The sequence below is a fragment of the Periophthalmus magnuspinnatus genome, chromosome 16, assembly GCF_009829125.3.
Source record: "Periophthalmus magnuspinnatus isolate fPerMag1 chromosome 16, fPerMag1.2.pri, whole genome shotgun sequence".
NCBI classification, from domain to species: domain Eukaryota; kingdom Metazoa; phylum Chordata; class Actinopteri; order Gobiiformes; family Gobiidae; genus Periophthalmus; species Periophthalmus magnuspinnatus.
This window is the reverse complement of record NC_047141.1, coordinates 15,929,389-15,943,742: the sequence shown is the minus strand read 5'-3', so window position 1 is coordinate 15,943,742 and position 14,354 is coordinate 15,929,389. Positions and strand designations below refer to the sequence as shown.

Below are 14,354 nucleotides of genomic sequence, written 5' to 3'. Positions count from 1 at the left end.
AGGTTGTTACTATCTGTAGAGCAGAATGACGCAGAAACTGAATGAATTGAATGAATTACATAATACTGACCACACAGTACATACATCAGCCATGAAAATGATTCTGAAATGACCTGGATCTAGTGTGAGGGAGGAACGGACTGAGGCGGCAGGGAGAGTTGGTGTGAAGGTGCACGGAGGTGTGTTAAAAGACGACAGGCCCACACGGTGTATGCGAGTGGGACCACGGAGGGGAAGGGGAGGGGAGCTGAGAGGTGTAAGAGCCATTACGGAGGAGGAGTTTTAGAGGGAAAGGAGGATGCTGTGTCGTGCTTAAAGCTGCTCAGAATGTACTGTGCAGCAGAACTGTCTCTAAATGTCATCTCTTTTGTGTTTGACTTACAAAAGTGTGTCGAGTCCTGTTCAACGCTTACACAGCAAATCAGGCAGAGGCATCAAAGGGGACATGACGGAACACTTGCATCCTCCGGTTAGCATTGCTTTTTGCAGTTTAACAATTTTGATGGTATTGTTCTTACCATCATGCAAATTTAATTATGTAGATGAAGCTTAAAACACCCAAATAATGTAAGTAAGAAATGTATAAAAAGATGAAAATCTAAGACCGTTGCCACAGTGCTTAACAATTTAAAAGAAAATATGAACACTTTTGAATGGGAATAAAGTCCTCAGAACTGTACTTATAACAGGAAGCTAAAACCATGAACTAACAAACAAACTAACAAACTATCTGCTTTTTTTTCAGTCCATTAATTAAAGGGCCTGCTAGAAAACAATGGCTTTTAGTGGCCTTTTGCTCACCTGGTATTCTATTGTCAGCCATCGTGAGAAAATGCCAAGTTGCTAACAAAGTTTTTCTTGTGCTTTTCCTGCTTTAAAGAAGAGCGGACATGACAACAGTTTCCTGAATATGAAGATCCAACAGTCAGTCTGCAGCAGGCACCTTTTTCAGTGGGACCATCATGTCTTATCAGAGAGGCCAGTGTGGGTTTCCTGGTCCGTAAAGAGAAGAGAAATCCTGTTTGTAAATCTCCCTGCTGGGCCACTGTGGTTGTCAGGGTACGTTGTTGACTTTGTTTTACTACTGCTGCCTTATCCTGTTGACAAGATGGGCCAGAGTGTGAATTGCTGATGCAACAACACACTAATGCACACACGAACAGCCTGTTTCACCAGGTGCACAGACAGCCCAATAGGAGATACAGAGGGGTGTGTGTGGGACGTGTCATGTGAAGTGTAGATTAAGAACATATTGTCATTATAACAGTAACATGTAAAGGAGGAGGTTGCCTCAAAACATTTGAACAAAATTTACAATAGTCCAACTGTCTGATACAGAATTTAATGATTTCTACACACACATATAGGCCTATATAGACAACCTGAAGAAGTTTAATTTTAAACAATTTTACAAAAACCATACAGTCTACTTTTCTGCATATCATGCATTGCCTAGACAAAATTGTTGAAAAAAAGACTGAAGAAGCATTTTGAACATTCATGGTAAACTTGTTATAGCTGTGATGAAGCCAAAGCCGTGCGCAGGTAATGAATGGAAAAAGTAAATTTTTAAGACCAAGTTTGTGCAGCACAGTAGTCTACCACATGCAGGGACAACAGAGAAACTGAAATGCCTGTTTTTAGAGTTAATGATAAATGACGCGGTTACATTAATTACCCACTTCTTCATAATGCCTCTGATAAAGCGGATAAATTACAGCCTGCAGTGATTGACGCAAGTGAGCGCCGTGGAGCGCTTTTCGCTGGATCCGGATGTGATATCACCATCACCACGAGAGCGCTATGGCGGTCACCGGGGCAACGCGGCGTGCTGCAGTGACGCCAGCCAGAACCGGCTCGTGGTGAGTGGGCGTGACTGGCCACGTTACCCCCTCCCCTCACCGTCAGTGTGGGCGGGCCTGCGCAGAAACACGACACCCAGAGGACGGAGAGACGCGGGGGGAGGAGAGAGAGAGCTGCCTGCCTGAGCCGTGAGAGTGAGTAGGGGACTGAAAAAGTCTGAAAAGAAAGAGATCCACAACCGGAACGTTAATTTCTGTCAAAGAAGTAGGAAAGCTTGGCGGAGAAAGATGTCAAACAGCGAGGAAGATGGCATGGAGTAAACCGCTAAGAGACACTTAGCGACACAACTTGTTTTGGAGAAGCTCAACGCTCCGAGTTGAAACTGTTGTCCGCCGCAACTTGATCAGTTTTTATATCGCACCTATCTACAGGACGAAAGGCTACAACAAACAGCGAAGTGTTAGCGGCTCGGCTTCGGGGGAGAGCCAGTAGAGCGGCTGCTTTTGTCGGAGAGAAGAAGCGCCGAAGGAGCGGGCGACGACAGCGCGCGCCACGGCACGAGAGCACAGGCTGCCCCGCTGGAGCAGTAGCGAGAAAAGTTTTTTCCCGAGTTTTTATCGGGGTTTCCTCGTGAGGAACTTTGGGAGGACGGGAGCAGAGTGACTTTTCTTTCCACGTGCAACTTCGTGGAATTTGTGGAAGTCACACCAAACTTAATCCACAGAGTTACAGTTACAAGACGGAACAATGAAAACACCTGGAGATTCTGGTGAGTACTCTTATGACTTTCATCCCCCATTGTCTTTTTGTTTACTTAGCGTGTTTGCTGGCTCGGTCACGCTAGCACTGGTCCCGCTAGCATGTTTTGAATATGTCAAATGTGTCCATACCTGTTGGAGTTTCTTGTTGCGCGTGATTATGCTGATATGCTCAAATCTGGTGCAGGTTTTGCGCTGTGGAGGAAGTGGTTTTAACTACTGTACAATTGTTATAGCGACATCCTTTCTGTATCACCCCGACAACCCCTTTTCATAGTTTAGCATCTTTCACATTTCTAACTGGAGAAGGCACAGGACTAAGTGTACAGACACGAGCCTAATATAGGGCCCTTGTATTATTAACCTAGAAGCTGTGCATACATTTGGTGGGTCCTTGGCCTGTCAGCATACTGTAGTGAGAGAAGAAAAGGAGGGGGTTTCCAGTAGTCAGCTGAGGACTGTGTGCGTGTGTTTGTCTAATTCCTTAAATGCTTGCATAAGTTTGTTCTTGCTCCTTTCTATAGAAGTCCAGGCGATATTTATTCAGAAAGGAGGAAGTGGGATCTGCTTTGTGCCAGCGATGCAGTTTGCACTTTATGATTGCAGTAATACACAGCTTTTTCTACCCCTTACCTAAATTCACGTCTTCAAACGCGGGGGGGGGGGGGGGGGGGGGTTTAAAACTGTGTGAGGTTCATCTGGCAAAAACAACACATAGTTGCAGAGTGTCACATCCAAGAATAATGGCTTGACACTTGGAGCAGTTACTGGTAAGCATTTGGCATTGGCCCATGTGGTGCGACTGACAAACTGTGTTGGATCTTTTTCCCTCTTGGGACATTCCCCTCCCTTCCCCCCATCTTGTCCCCCCTTGAATCCCACTGCACCCAGCCTTCGCCCCTCAAGTCTCCACATTCCTCCACACACTGGCCCTCTCCTCTCAGCAGTAGTGGCGGGCCATGACATCACACAACCCACCACAAGTAGGCTCTTTATTCCAAGTGTGTCAAAGCAGCAGACAGACTGTTTAAGAAGGCTGAATCGTGGCTTAGGTATGGGGTGTAGGTCCGTTTGTGTTGTGGGCTGGTTGTTTGCTGTCTTTTCAGCAGAAAACATGAACTTTTCCTGCTGTACATTTGTTCTTTGCTTGGTGTGAACACGTCTGCTCGCGCTAAACAAGTACATTTTTCACACTTAAACTAATGTTTGCGACTTCAACAACAAATTTATTCACAAAGGCTGCTTACAGCTTCGGTCCTCAGCTGTAATTCTCTGGCCAGTATGGACTAGTTGGTAAACATTCTTGGTTTGCGCTATTATCCAACAACAACTTCCTACGTTAAATTGTTGATTTATTGAACTGTGTAATCTACCACACCACTGACCTAGGCAATCAGACTAGTTTTAACCCTTAACCTGTGCTGGGTGACTAATTCAGATTGAACACATTTGCAGGATGTGAAAGGTTGTAACCTAAAGGCTTTGATGTGTATGGATAAAAATGTAATCATCCTCTTCCCGGGAAGCTACTACTGTCGGATTATGTCCCATACGGTGATCTCCAGCCCATAGACCTACATCAGCAGACAAATACAGTCCTTTTTTATTGTCATTTTAATCATTAATGTTATTCAAATTAATATAGGTTCATTTATTGTCACTACTGTTGTTGCAAGCATTGTGAACGACTCTCATAAGAGATCTCATAAGATCTCATATTTTGTTTCATAAACAGTAGTGGCAAAGGGGAATTGATTAATTTATTTGTATTTCAATATGATTTTGTAATATAGTATTTAATACAAATTTTTAATGAGCATAAACATAATATAGAGTCATATTATGTTTTGTTTATTTAATTGTCTGAACTTTTTGGTAGTGTTCATAATGAGTAATTATGCTTTGAAAGCGTACAAGCCTGTCTGCGCATTCACTCCACAGGTGGCTGATACTTGGTGTTTGCATCCCCTGCGCGTCTCCTTCATCATATCCCTATTTACCCCTGGGCCATTGTAAAAGAGCTCCTCTGTCAACTAAGCACACACATTTGACACATCTCTAAGACTTGTCCAGCACCACCTCACTCACTCTTGGTAGACCAGCTTTTGTGCGTGCCCGTCATCTCTTCCCAAAGGTTACAATTTTTCTCCTGCCACCCCTGTCATCCACCTCTTTCTGGTGGGATAAGGACTGGTGTGCGTCTTTGTGCGCTGGAATTGCATGGTGGGACCCCTGGCTCTGGAGTAGCCATTGTGGAGCATGAGACAATGGTGGGAGTGGAGCAAGCTGCAGGGCTGATTGTGCATGGACTTGTGGGGCCAGGGACCTCTCATTGTACTGGTAATGGTACAGAGCAGCTCATAGTTTGGTGGTGCTTTGACAAGTGAAGAGACCACACTTCTCCTCACTCCTGCCTGTGTTCTGTTGTGTGAAAAGAAAGGGTCCACTTTTCATTAATCATTGTGGGGTGTTTAATGATAATTCTTGCGCCTAACTACTTCACTAGTTTGATTGACGTACCATGGATGTGTTCTAGTATTTAAGCTCGACACTGTCCTACCTTGGCAAGGCCATCAACAAAAAATAGCTGTGAGTAAATAGAACATTTCTCATGTAAGTGCGCTTATGAGAGCCACTGTGAGCATATGCCTTTCAATCTCAACCAGCACTGTGACGATAAGCAGAGCGATTAGCCTTATCTGTGAGAACTCCCTCACAGTGCTGACCACAGCACAACCACTGCCTGCTTTATCCCAATACAGTTTTACAGCCGGGTTTATGGGACAGTGTCCTGCTGTGATCAGGCTCAGCCAACATGCTTAAAGCCTGCACCAGATGACGTTCCACAAGAAAACTGTTGGCAAACGAGGGCCAATCAGGTGAGGTATTTTCAGCGTGGCCTTTGATTGTGAGTATGAACACAAGGAAAGTGTTACTGCCTGGCTGGTAAGGCCCATACTTTGAGGAAGATAAAAATATTTGTCAATTAAGGTAAGTTAAGTATGCCTTGCATGTTGTTAATTACCTCTACTATGATTGCCTGTGGCTGCTATCATAATTCTTTTTCTGGCATAGTTTCAAATATAGCCACTTGTCATAAAGCACTGTCTATCACAAATGGAGTTAAACAAGTTCACCCCCCCATACTTACATAAATCTCTTACAGTGTTCTAGTGTGATTTTATCAGAGCCATTACATACTTATGGTCTGATATCAGCTTTAAGAATACAGATTGGTTTCTAACACAGCACAGCAATGTTGTTGTGGGCCGCTGCAGTGACCTCAGCTCTCGTGGCGAAGTTTAGCTCATTCAAGCACCATGTTCTTCATTAATACATAATCTTCCCTTATGCTTTTATTGGAAAAAAAACTACTATGCAGCAATGTCAGTCTTTTTTGACATGGTGATTTGTAATGATAGTTGTGAATCGTGAAATGCTTGTCTCCAGTGACAAATGACTTCTCATGGATGGACCGTCATTTGTGGAAATGCCTGTGTTTAGCCAGGAATGTGCCCAAAGTGAACAATGTGCTCAGCCAGTCGACACTAATAGACCTCCCTGCCATTAGTCCGGCTGTCCTTGACCAGAGGCTGCAAAAGACCATGTCCAGTGCGGCTCCGGGCAGCCTCGGGTTGCAGCAGAATCTGACATTGCATTTGCCCCACCACAGAAAACTACCCATCGACTCAACAATGGATTATCGGTCTCTCTGCACTGGCCTGTAATGTGGTGCTCAAAACTAAAAGCCTCCATTTAAATTTCACTTTTTACGCTGATAACACAACAGCAGAACTAAATGTGCCCAGGGGCAGTGTGAGCGTCTGTTGAGCCTACTTTTACTACCACGCCATTGGTTGTTCTGTCACACCACTGCCTGATATTGACTGTATCGGTTATCGGTCAGTGAGGCTAATGGCATAGGCCTATGTTCGTTTGATGGGATAACCCTTTAAATATAGAGCTGCTACAGTGGTTTCAGAAAAAAAAAAATTCAATGTGCACTGTCTCACACACACTGCTGCTTTTTATTGGAATTCTTGGACCTCCCACATTCCTGCTTAGAAGGTTAATAGCTGCCGGCTGTGCTGCATTACACACAAGGGGGAAACACAACAGTTCCTATCTTCGCAAAGCTTTTCTGAGCAAACTTTGTGACTTGCAAAGGCATGTCTATTCTCCCCATGTTTTCATGCATTGAGCATTTTAGTCAAACTCATTCAAATTAAAACAGCAAGCAGCTTTTGCATGTTCTGTAATACGCTTACAACACAAAGCAGCCTCGGATAAATACCAAAATTAATTTAGGTAGTATAATGGATTTGGCTTGCTTATGAAAATCAATAGTTAGACTGTTTTTCATATTAGAAATGCGACAAATTTGAAAATGCTCAGATTACTATGCTGTTAATCACCAAACAATGTACTGCTGTGATTCAAAGTTGATAACTTTTATGTGGTTGTACATGTTTGCCGCTAGCATGTGCAGTGTGCATAACAGCCTTTCGGTGCTGGCGGTGCCCCTGAAACTGATCTGAGGCGGCTGACATGAATGCCCGCGTCTCCACACCTCACTCTGAGCACACACACGTGAGCAGCAACTCTGACTCAAGTCCCACAGAGAAGACACTTATTTTGCATTACTAGTCAGTAACCGGTCCTATGGGTCGCAGGTCAGAGTGTCACTTAAGAGTATTATCACTGTGTGCAATGTGGAGACGGAGCAGCACTTAGTCCAGTCACCAAGCCTCCTGTTCAGATCTGTTAGCCAAGTGGGTGCTGAGTGGTGCATATGGAGAGCTCCAAAATTTGACCTCAACACTGTGAAAGACTGTGGGGTTGAAAAATAAGAGTGTGCATTAATAACATATACAAAAGCTCTCATCTTGTCTTTTGCATGTATAGTACCAGCTGTAACCACACAGGCCCTTATACTCTACTCTATGCCTCAGTGTCTTGCAATTCCTCAGTGATGCCGATACTTCCAACTGTGAGTGTTTTGGCCAACGGTAGTCTTGTGTTGTAATATATACTCCTAATCCACTTAGATTAACCCTATAAATTCTGCCAATGCTGATCCGATCTTTACTGTAAGGGATCACATAGTGAACATTTGTTGGTCAATGGCAGCCCAACTGTGTTTGATCTAAAATAAATGAAGGGGCTATAAAATGTGTTCTTGATGCATACTGTAGAGCAGGCTATCATATTTTGTTTGTGTAAAGTTTGATTTATTTATAAGAACAGCAGGCATTGTTGGGTACCAGCAAGACAGTTCCTCAAACGCACTATTAAGTTGCAAATTACCTTGATGCTCTGTCTTTCCAGTAACATCTTGTTTTTTAACAGGCTGTGGTGTCCCAGTGCAACGGTGCTCCTAACCCCTCTCTAACCTCTTTAAGACCGGAGCAGTCGGCAGACACTCCCCACAGAAAGACAGCAGTGTTTGAATAGTTCCTCTGGCTATTTTTATCTGGGAATCTGCTGCTGTGCCGGACCCAGGGAGTGGGGGTGGAGGGCAAATATATCATCTAATTTTGGACGATGGGAAGTGACCAAAAGGACTTCTGTGCCACTTGCATAGCGTTGATGTTTTGCAAGTGTTTTTTCGCATCGTCGGTTGTCTGTCAGGAGTTTGGAAAGCCGTCTGGCGCCAATTGAAACTTTCTCTCTTGTCACCTCCTCCTACCTTCCCCCCCATCCTGTGTGGTGCTCTCTACCTCCTGCTCCACCCCATGTCAGGAATGCAAGATCACGTTCAGAGTTTTTGCTTTTCCTCTTGCTATCTCAACGCATTACTTGGAGTGTCTGGCTGCGATGCTGTCTGGGCCTGCTCCCCTTTTGTACGTCATTTGAACTTTGAGCCAAGGCTTTAAATACGTGGCTGAAAGTGTTATGTGCAATCATTGTTTGCTGACCTACTACAAAGATAATGGTGTACTAATAGTGTACATTTAAACCAGTGAGAGCCATACATGAGCCCATAATCTTTGTCATGTCCTTATATCTCTGTGTTAGAAGTCCCAATAGGGGAGTGAAACCTTTTTGAGCATCGATTGACCCTGCCAGCCCACCATGCTCTCCACCCTCTCACTATCATTTGTGTGTCACCAATCCATGGCCTAATACCCTAGTGGCAGCTCTTCTTCCATTAGCCTCCTCCTCCTCTTTCCTGCTTCATGTCACCCAACACTTGGCCTGTGTCTTTCACCAGACCGCCTGATTTACCAGCCAGCAAGACTCGATGACCACATGCAGGGGGCTCATCATACTTGTTCCAATAGTTGTATATCGTCCATAGCTTTTGCATACTGCTGCTGTAAGTTAACGGAAAGTCTAGTCTAGTGACACTTCAAGCTGGCTCAAGTGTTCTGAACATGTGTGTCTTTGGCTGACCGAGTGAAACGGATTGCTCTAACATCAGTTAAAACATGTGCGTCTATTTTTTGTCCAGATTCCTTCCTCGTCGCAGGCTTTTTCCTGGTTTTGTGTGCGTGTGTATGTCCGGTGCCTGTCCAGTGTGTGTGTGTGTGTGTGTGTGTGTTTGTGTGTGTGTGCAGCCTTAGAGAAACTGAATAATGCATTGGATCATTGGAAAGGTATTTATAGGAAAGCAGCTTGATTAAAATTTAATGCTAAAGCTGGCCATCAGCGCTGCACATCATAGAGCATATCCTTTTCCAAACTCAGGGCTAGAAAGATGCTCAAAGTGGCTCCTTATCAACAGACTCCAATGTGTCCCAAGATGACATTTATTTTAATGTAGTCCTTAAGTTTTCTTTTCTAGAAAAACAAAAACAAATCTTTCACAGATCAGTCTACAGCTGATGGTGCTGCCTCTTTGCAGATACTAGATTTGAGCTGTAAAAACTCTGCTCTGGCCTCTGACAGTTGTGAAACGTGCTTATAAAGTTATCAAGGTGAATAATTAGAATGCTAGGAATGTGTTGAGAAAATTAGGAATAAGTGGACCCCTGAAAATAGTTTACAGCAAATAGCTCCTTTTTTAGCTGTATTAAATTAATAACAGAAGTATGGTCATATCTGTCTGTTTAGTAGGTGACATCAGAGCTAAGCAGCTTGCCCAGCCCCCTTGGAGCATGTGCACTAGTGCCTGTATTCAGCAGCAGTAGCCTGGGTCACAATAGTTTTATCCATGTCTGTTTTTAGCATCAGATGTAGCCCAGTGAAATTACATAACCGGGCAGTGCATGCGGGTGGGCACACTATATGCAGACTAACTGTACAGCCACTGTTGTTTTAGGGGATTATACTGTTAATGAGAAGAGCTGTGAGCTGGGTCCCTTGACCACTCACAGAGCAAACACATCAGGAATGATTTAGAAAAAAGATCACAACAATTCTGTCATGTTATTTATACATTGCGCAGTGATGAATTGCCACCATACAGATTTCAAATACATCCTGTCCTGTACGTACATTGTCAGCTTGCAGCATATCTGGTACACAGCAATACTTTGTGTATGTGTAACCTTGGAAACTAGCCTCTACAGCTGCACCTCTATCTTCCTGGAAAATGCCAATCAAGCATTATGTGTTCCAACGTAGGATAGACAGGCAGTTAAATGAATTAGAAGTCCTTTGGCATATATTTTCTTCACATTGCTCTTCTTAGTCCCGCTCGCACTTTTGTACCTTCTCCCCCCCCCTCCCTTCTATCCTCCTGTGTGTGTAGGCGTCATTTTGAAAGGCTTTTGTGCTCGTCTGGCCCAAGTATTAGCCGGGTCCTGCACTGTGGCACTGCCTGAGGTTACATATTAATGTGAGAAAGTCAACCATCCCCGATTGATTGTATTATTTGTTGAGTCAACATTGGTGTATACCTGTCTACTATCTTTCAAGTCTAAGTAAGCTGTCTATGGTTTTCAGAGTGATTGAAATTAGAAATTAACAGTGGAAAAACAAACTATTCTTTTGAATTATACTCAAAATGGCACCTATAAACACACCTATGAACTCAAGAAATATAAATTACGTGCAATTATTTAGGTCACCCAATGTTATGCCAGTTGACAACCTTGCTTTTAATTTAGTATTTTCATATTCAAAAAGAAAAATATACAATTTGTTTTTACTGAACAAGCACTGATTTGGGTAATGGGCAGATGCCTCCACTATAAACACTGTGAGGTCAAATGTGTTAGCTAGTCCTTATTCAAATAAAAGATTTTTATTTCATTAGACCTAACAGTGTTTCTTTTCACTCTTTTTGGCCCGGCACACGCACCGCTTGATTTTCCTTTTGCTGACAGAATTAGGGAAAGCAGAGGCTCACGTTACAGCTTAACTTGATTTAAACTGTCTCACTTTGCCCTATTGCCCCAAACTGCCTAAATGAAGTCAGCACTTTTTCTCTGCCTGACCTGATTACTGTAAATAAACCTCTCCTCTAATGCAAAGAATCTTCAAAATTAGAGCCCGCTGCTGGTGCCCTATTTAGGCAGAGGAAATTGTGAGGTACATTTTTTCATACCTGACAAAGAACGCATTGCCATTGTCGTTCATGCTCCTGAGGTTGGAGTGACTAATGCTTGCTTAAACAAGTATATTACCTTGTAATGGTGTAACTACACTTGTGCATTGATGCAGGTCTTATTGTGGGAAGGTGTCCGTAGGTGTGTCATCCGCCCTGCCTTTGTGGAGGTAACTTAAAGCCTTTGCAGCTGTCACTGGATGGGGAACCCCCGCGCTACCATACACCGTGGACAGCTCATCCCGGCCCATGTGAATCAGCGCTGGGACAATAGTATCAATGCTCCGTGTCTGTCCAGTTTGTGTAGAAGTGTCCCTTTGTGTGGGAGGGGTATGTTCGTTTTATGTCCCAGTGCGCACACAGCACACAAACAAAGGTAGCGCCTCATGTTATGAGTTCCACGAAGCGGAGGTAATTGGCGTGTGTGTTCGCCCGCCTCTTACATAATATCATCCTCGCAGTGCTGCAGCAGAGGGGAGAAAGTTCACTGCTTGCTCTTTGCCAGTCACTTGCCAGTCATTTAGTTTCCTTGAATTACGTTCTTTCCTCTTCTTTGTCCTTTTCCGCATTTCCCGTTTTTCCTTATTTATACCTTTTTTAATTACACCTGTCATTTGTCCTTTAGGGTGACTCACCAGTTTATTATAAATCATGTTTCACATGATTTCAAATACTGCAAGCTTCCAATCCCCAACAAAATCCCATAAATCTTGAGGCAGGTCACCTAGCTGTTCAAGGTGTAAACTAACCTTTGCTCAGACGTTGTGACACGTGTGACATCCAGTGTTTTTTAAACTGTCTATATCCATGACGACAGCTTTACTCAGTGAGCAACAACCGACTGAAGAATCATTTATCTTTGCAAGAGGCCAGGGTTGGTTCTAAATCTGGTCTTAAATAAGAGTCCAATTGAGGATAGTTTGATTGTTACAGTGACACTGACCTGTATCAATAGTGTGTGTTTTTGACCATGTGTGAGCCAAGGATGTGTCAGACTAAACGCCTGGCCTCTCCCTGTGCTCACCAGCTGTGTGTGTGAAGCCTGAACCTGTGGGGATGGGTTGTTTGTCAATGGCCGGCTGGCACCATGTTGTACAGTAAAGGTGCGCACAGCAGCCTGATGTAAGGTCACAGCACTCTCCATTTCTGCCTTTTCTCTCAAGTTACATCACCATCAGCTTTTCTATCGCTCTTTTTTCCCCATCTCTCCTCCCGGTGCTTGCATAACACACTGCTTTATTTGCTCCAGCTGAGGAGCCTAATCTTTCCCACGAGGCAAAGGGCAAACCAGGAGAGAAGACGAGCTGCGCTGGCTGACCTCTCTAACCTGTTTGTGTGCACAGCCTTGTTAACTCAATAACTGCACCAATTAATGGGACAGCAGCCATGGGCTTTGTTTACAGCCATCACATGCACAGCATGGAGGTCTGATGCCCTGCTAGAGCATAGTGCTACAAAGCCTTAGGAGCACAATCCCCCTGGCTGCTTTGTGCTTTTAAAAGCATACTCAGTGGCACAGTGCAACCATAACCACCCGTAACAGTATTGATTATAAATACAAATATGTAGATGCATAAAACTTAATCTTTTCACCATTTTAACATATTGTTTATATATAATTTACTGTGTCACTATCTTGATTTTTCTGGCATTTTACTGACAAGCTAAGTTAAATTTAGTTCTTGATAGATTTATTAGTTGTGAACCATATTTATTGCTCGTATCCTTAACACCAGGCAGCCTTACTTCAGTTCAAATTACTGTTTTTTGGGCTCTACTCAGGGCAAGTGTCATTAACACATGTTGTGTCATGTAACTTTGTTAGTTTCACGCCACAGTGCTGTGATTGGCTGGCAGTGACGTCCACGCGAGGTGAGCATTATGTAAGGGCGATCAACACTGCCTAATCAGCTTTCAGAGACGTGCTTAACAAGCTGACCAAGTGGGCTGGGGTCAGTGGAGGAGGGAGGCAGCCAAGAGGCAGAGGGCTCAGGAGTGCTCTAACAATATGTACCACAAAACAGGAGCCGGTGAGTTGCAAGTGAGTGCTGGTAAAATGAGGGGAAAGTGGTGACAGGCGGTGACATGGCATGTGGCTGTGGACCCTGTTTACGACTGCATAAACACACATAAACAAGCCAGGCCCTGTGTCCTCCTCACAGCCCCACTGTCACTCTCTGCTGCCTGCCTCTGTAGCATGCCTGAACTGAACTACTGAGAAACTGCTGCTTATCTGTGTTTGGATACATGGACCATTTTCCTCTGCTGTTTGAGGACTGTAATTTGTTACCAGTGATATGTTACTATTTTATTGAAACATGTTTTACCTGCTGTACAAACATGGTTTAAATGCAATTATAGATAAAGGTCAACTTCCAGCGCTGTCATCAGTACCAATTGGAGCTTACAAATACTAAACGTAGCATACATTCAAAAGTATTGAATGTATGTAAGTGCCAATAGTGAGTGACCCAACAGATTATCAGGTTGCTCCATGACTTTTTTGTTTACTTTTTTGCATTGTTTTGCCTGTTATTGCTATGAGCATTTTGCACTGCTACCAAAAAACATGGCATAGTTCTTGTATTTTGACCTTCCATACTGAGCTCTATATTTAAACTGTAATATTGGGCACACTGGATTCTGTGATGGAAGAATGGATATTCCACGTTGTGCACTCCATTCCATCTCATACTGCTCGTTCGCTCTTGACCTTTTTGCCACATACTTTTTCTTATCCCTCTATTCAAAAACAGAGTGACCAGCCTAAGCGGACAGAGCTTTTTCCTCCAGTTAAAATTAGCTCCAGCAGAAGAATGGCAGGAAGGCATGCAGGGTTGGACGCATGAGCGGCCTGGACAGGGATATGATGGGGATTGGAGCAGTAATAGATGAGGAGTGCAGGAAGGAATCGGCTGATGGGACACTCTCGAATGCAGTGTATTTTTGGTGCTGGTCGCAGACTTTACTGATGCACAGGAAGCACTCACACAAAAAGGGCACAAGACTCTCAGACATATACATCTCCACATCTACAACTTGGTGTTATTCTGAATGGTATGGAAATGATCTTTGTCAAATACACACATTACTTGTGATGTCTAACTGAATAGAAGGTGACACAATTGTCTTTCTGTGGAGAGTATGTTTTGGTTGTGTCTTGGCGGCATTTCTCCATCAACTTCAACGTGCAAGATAATAATCTCTAACAAGCTGTTAATGTGTTTAAGATTCTGTGTAAATCTTGCACTAGTCCACTCCCCTGCTGTGTTAAAGGGGTGGAAGAACACTTTACCTCT

At 43.7% G+C, this 14,354-nt stretch overlaps 1 protein-coding gene across 1 annotated transcript in view; it reads left to right on the top strand.

Annotated features, from left to right (window-relative positions):
• The first annotated feature begins 1,869 nt into the window (after positions 1-1,869).
• The window catches only part of erfl3 (Ets2 repressor factor like 3), a 35,545-nt gene continuing 23,060 nt past the window's right edge, over positions 1,870-14,354 (top strand). The window contains exon 1 of the mRNA XM_033980807.2: positions 1,870-2,572. Coding sequence (XP_033836698.1) covers positions 2,551-2,572 — 22 coding nt within the window. The 5' untranslated portion in view covers positions 1,870-2,550. The remainder of the gene's footprint in view (positions 2,573-14,354) is intronic.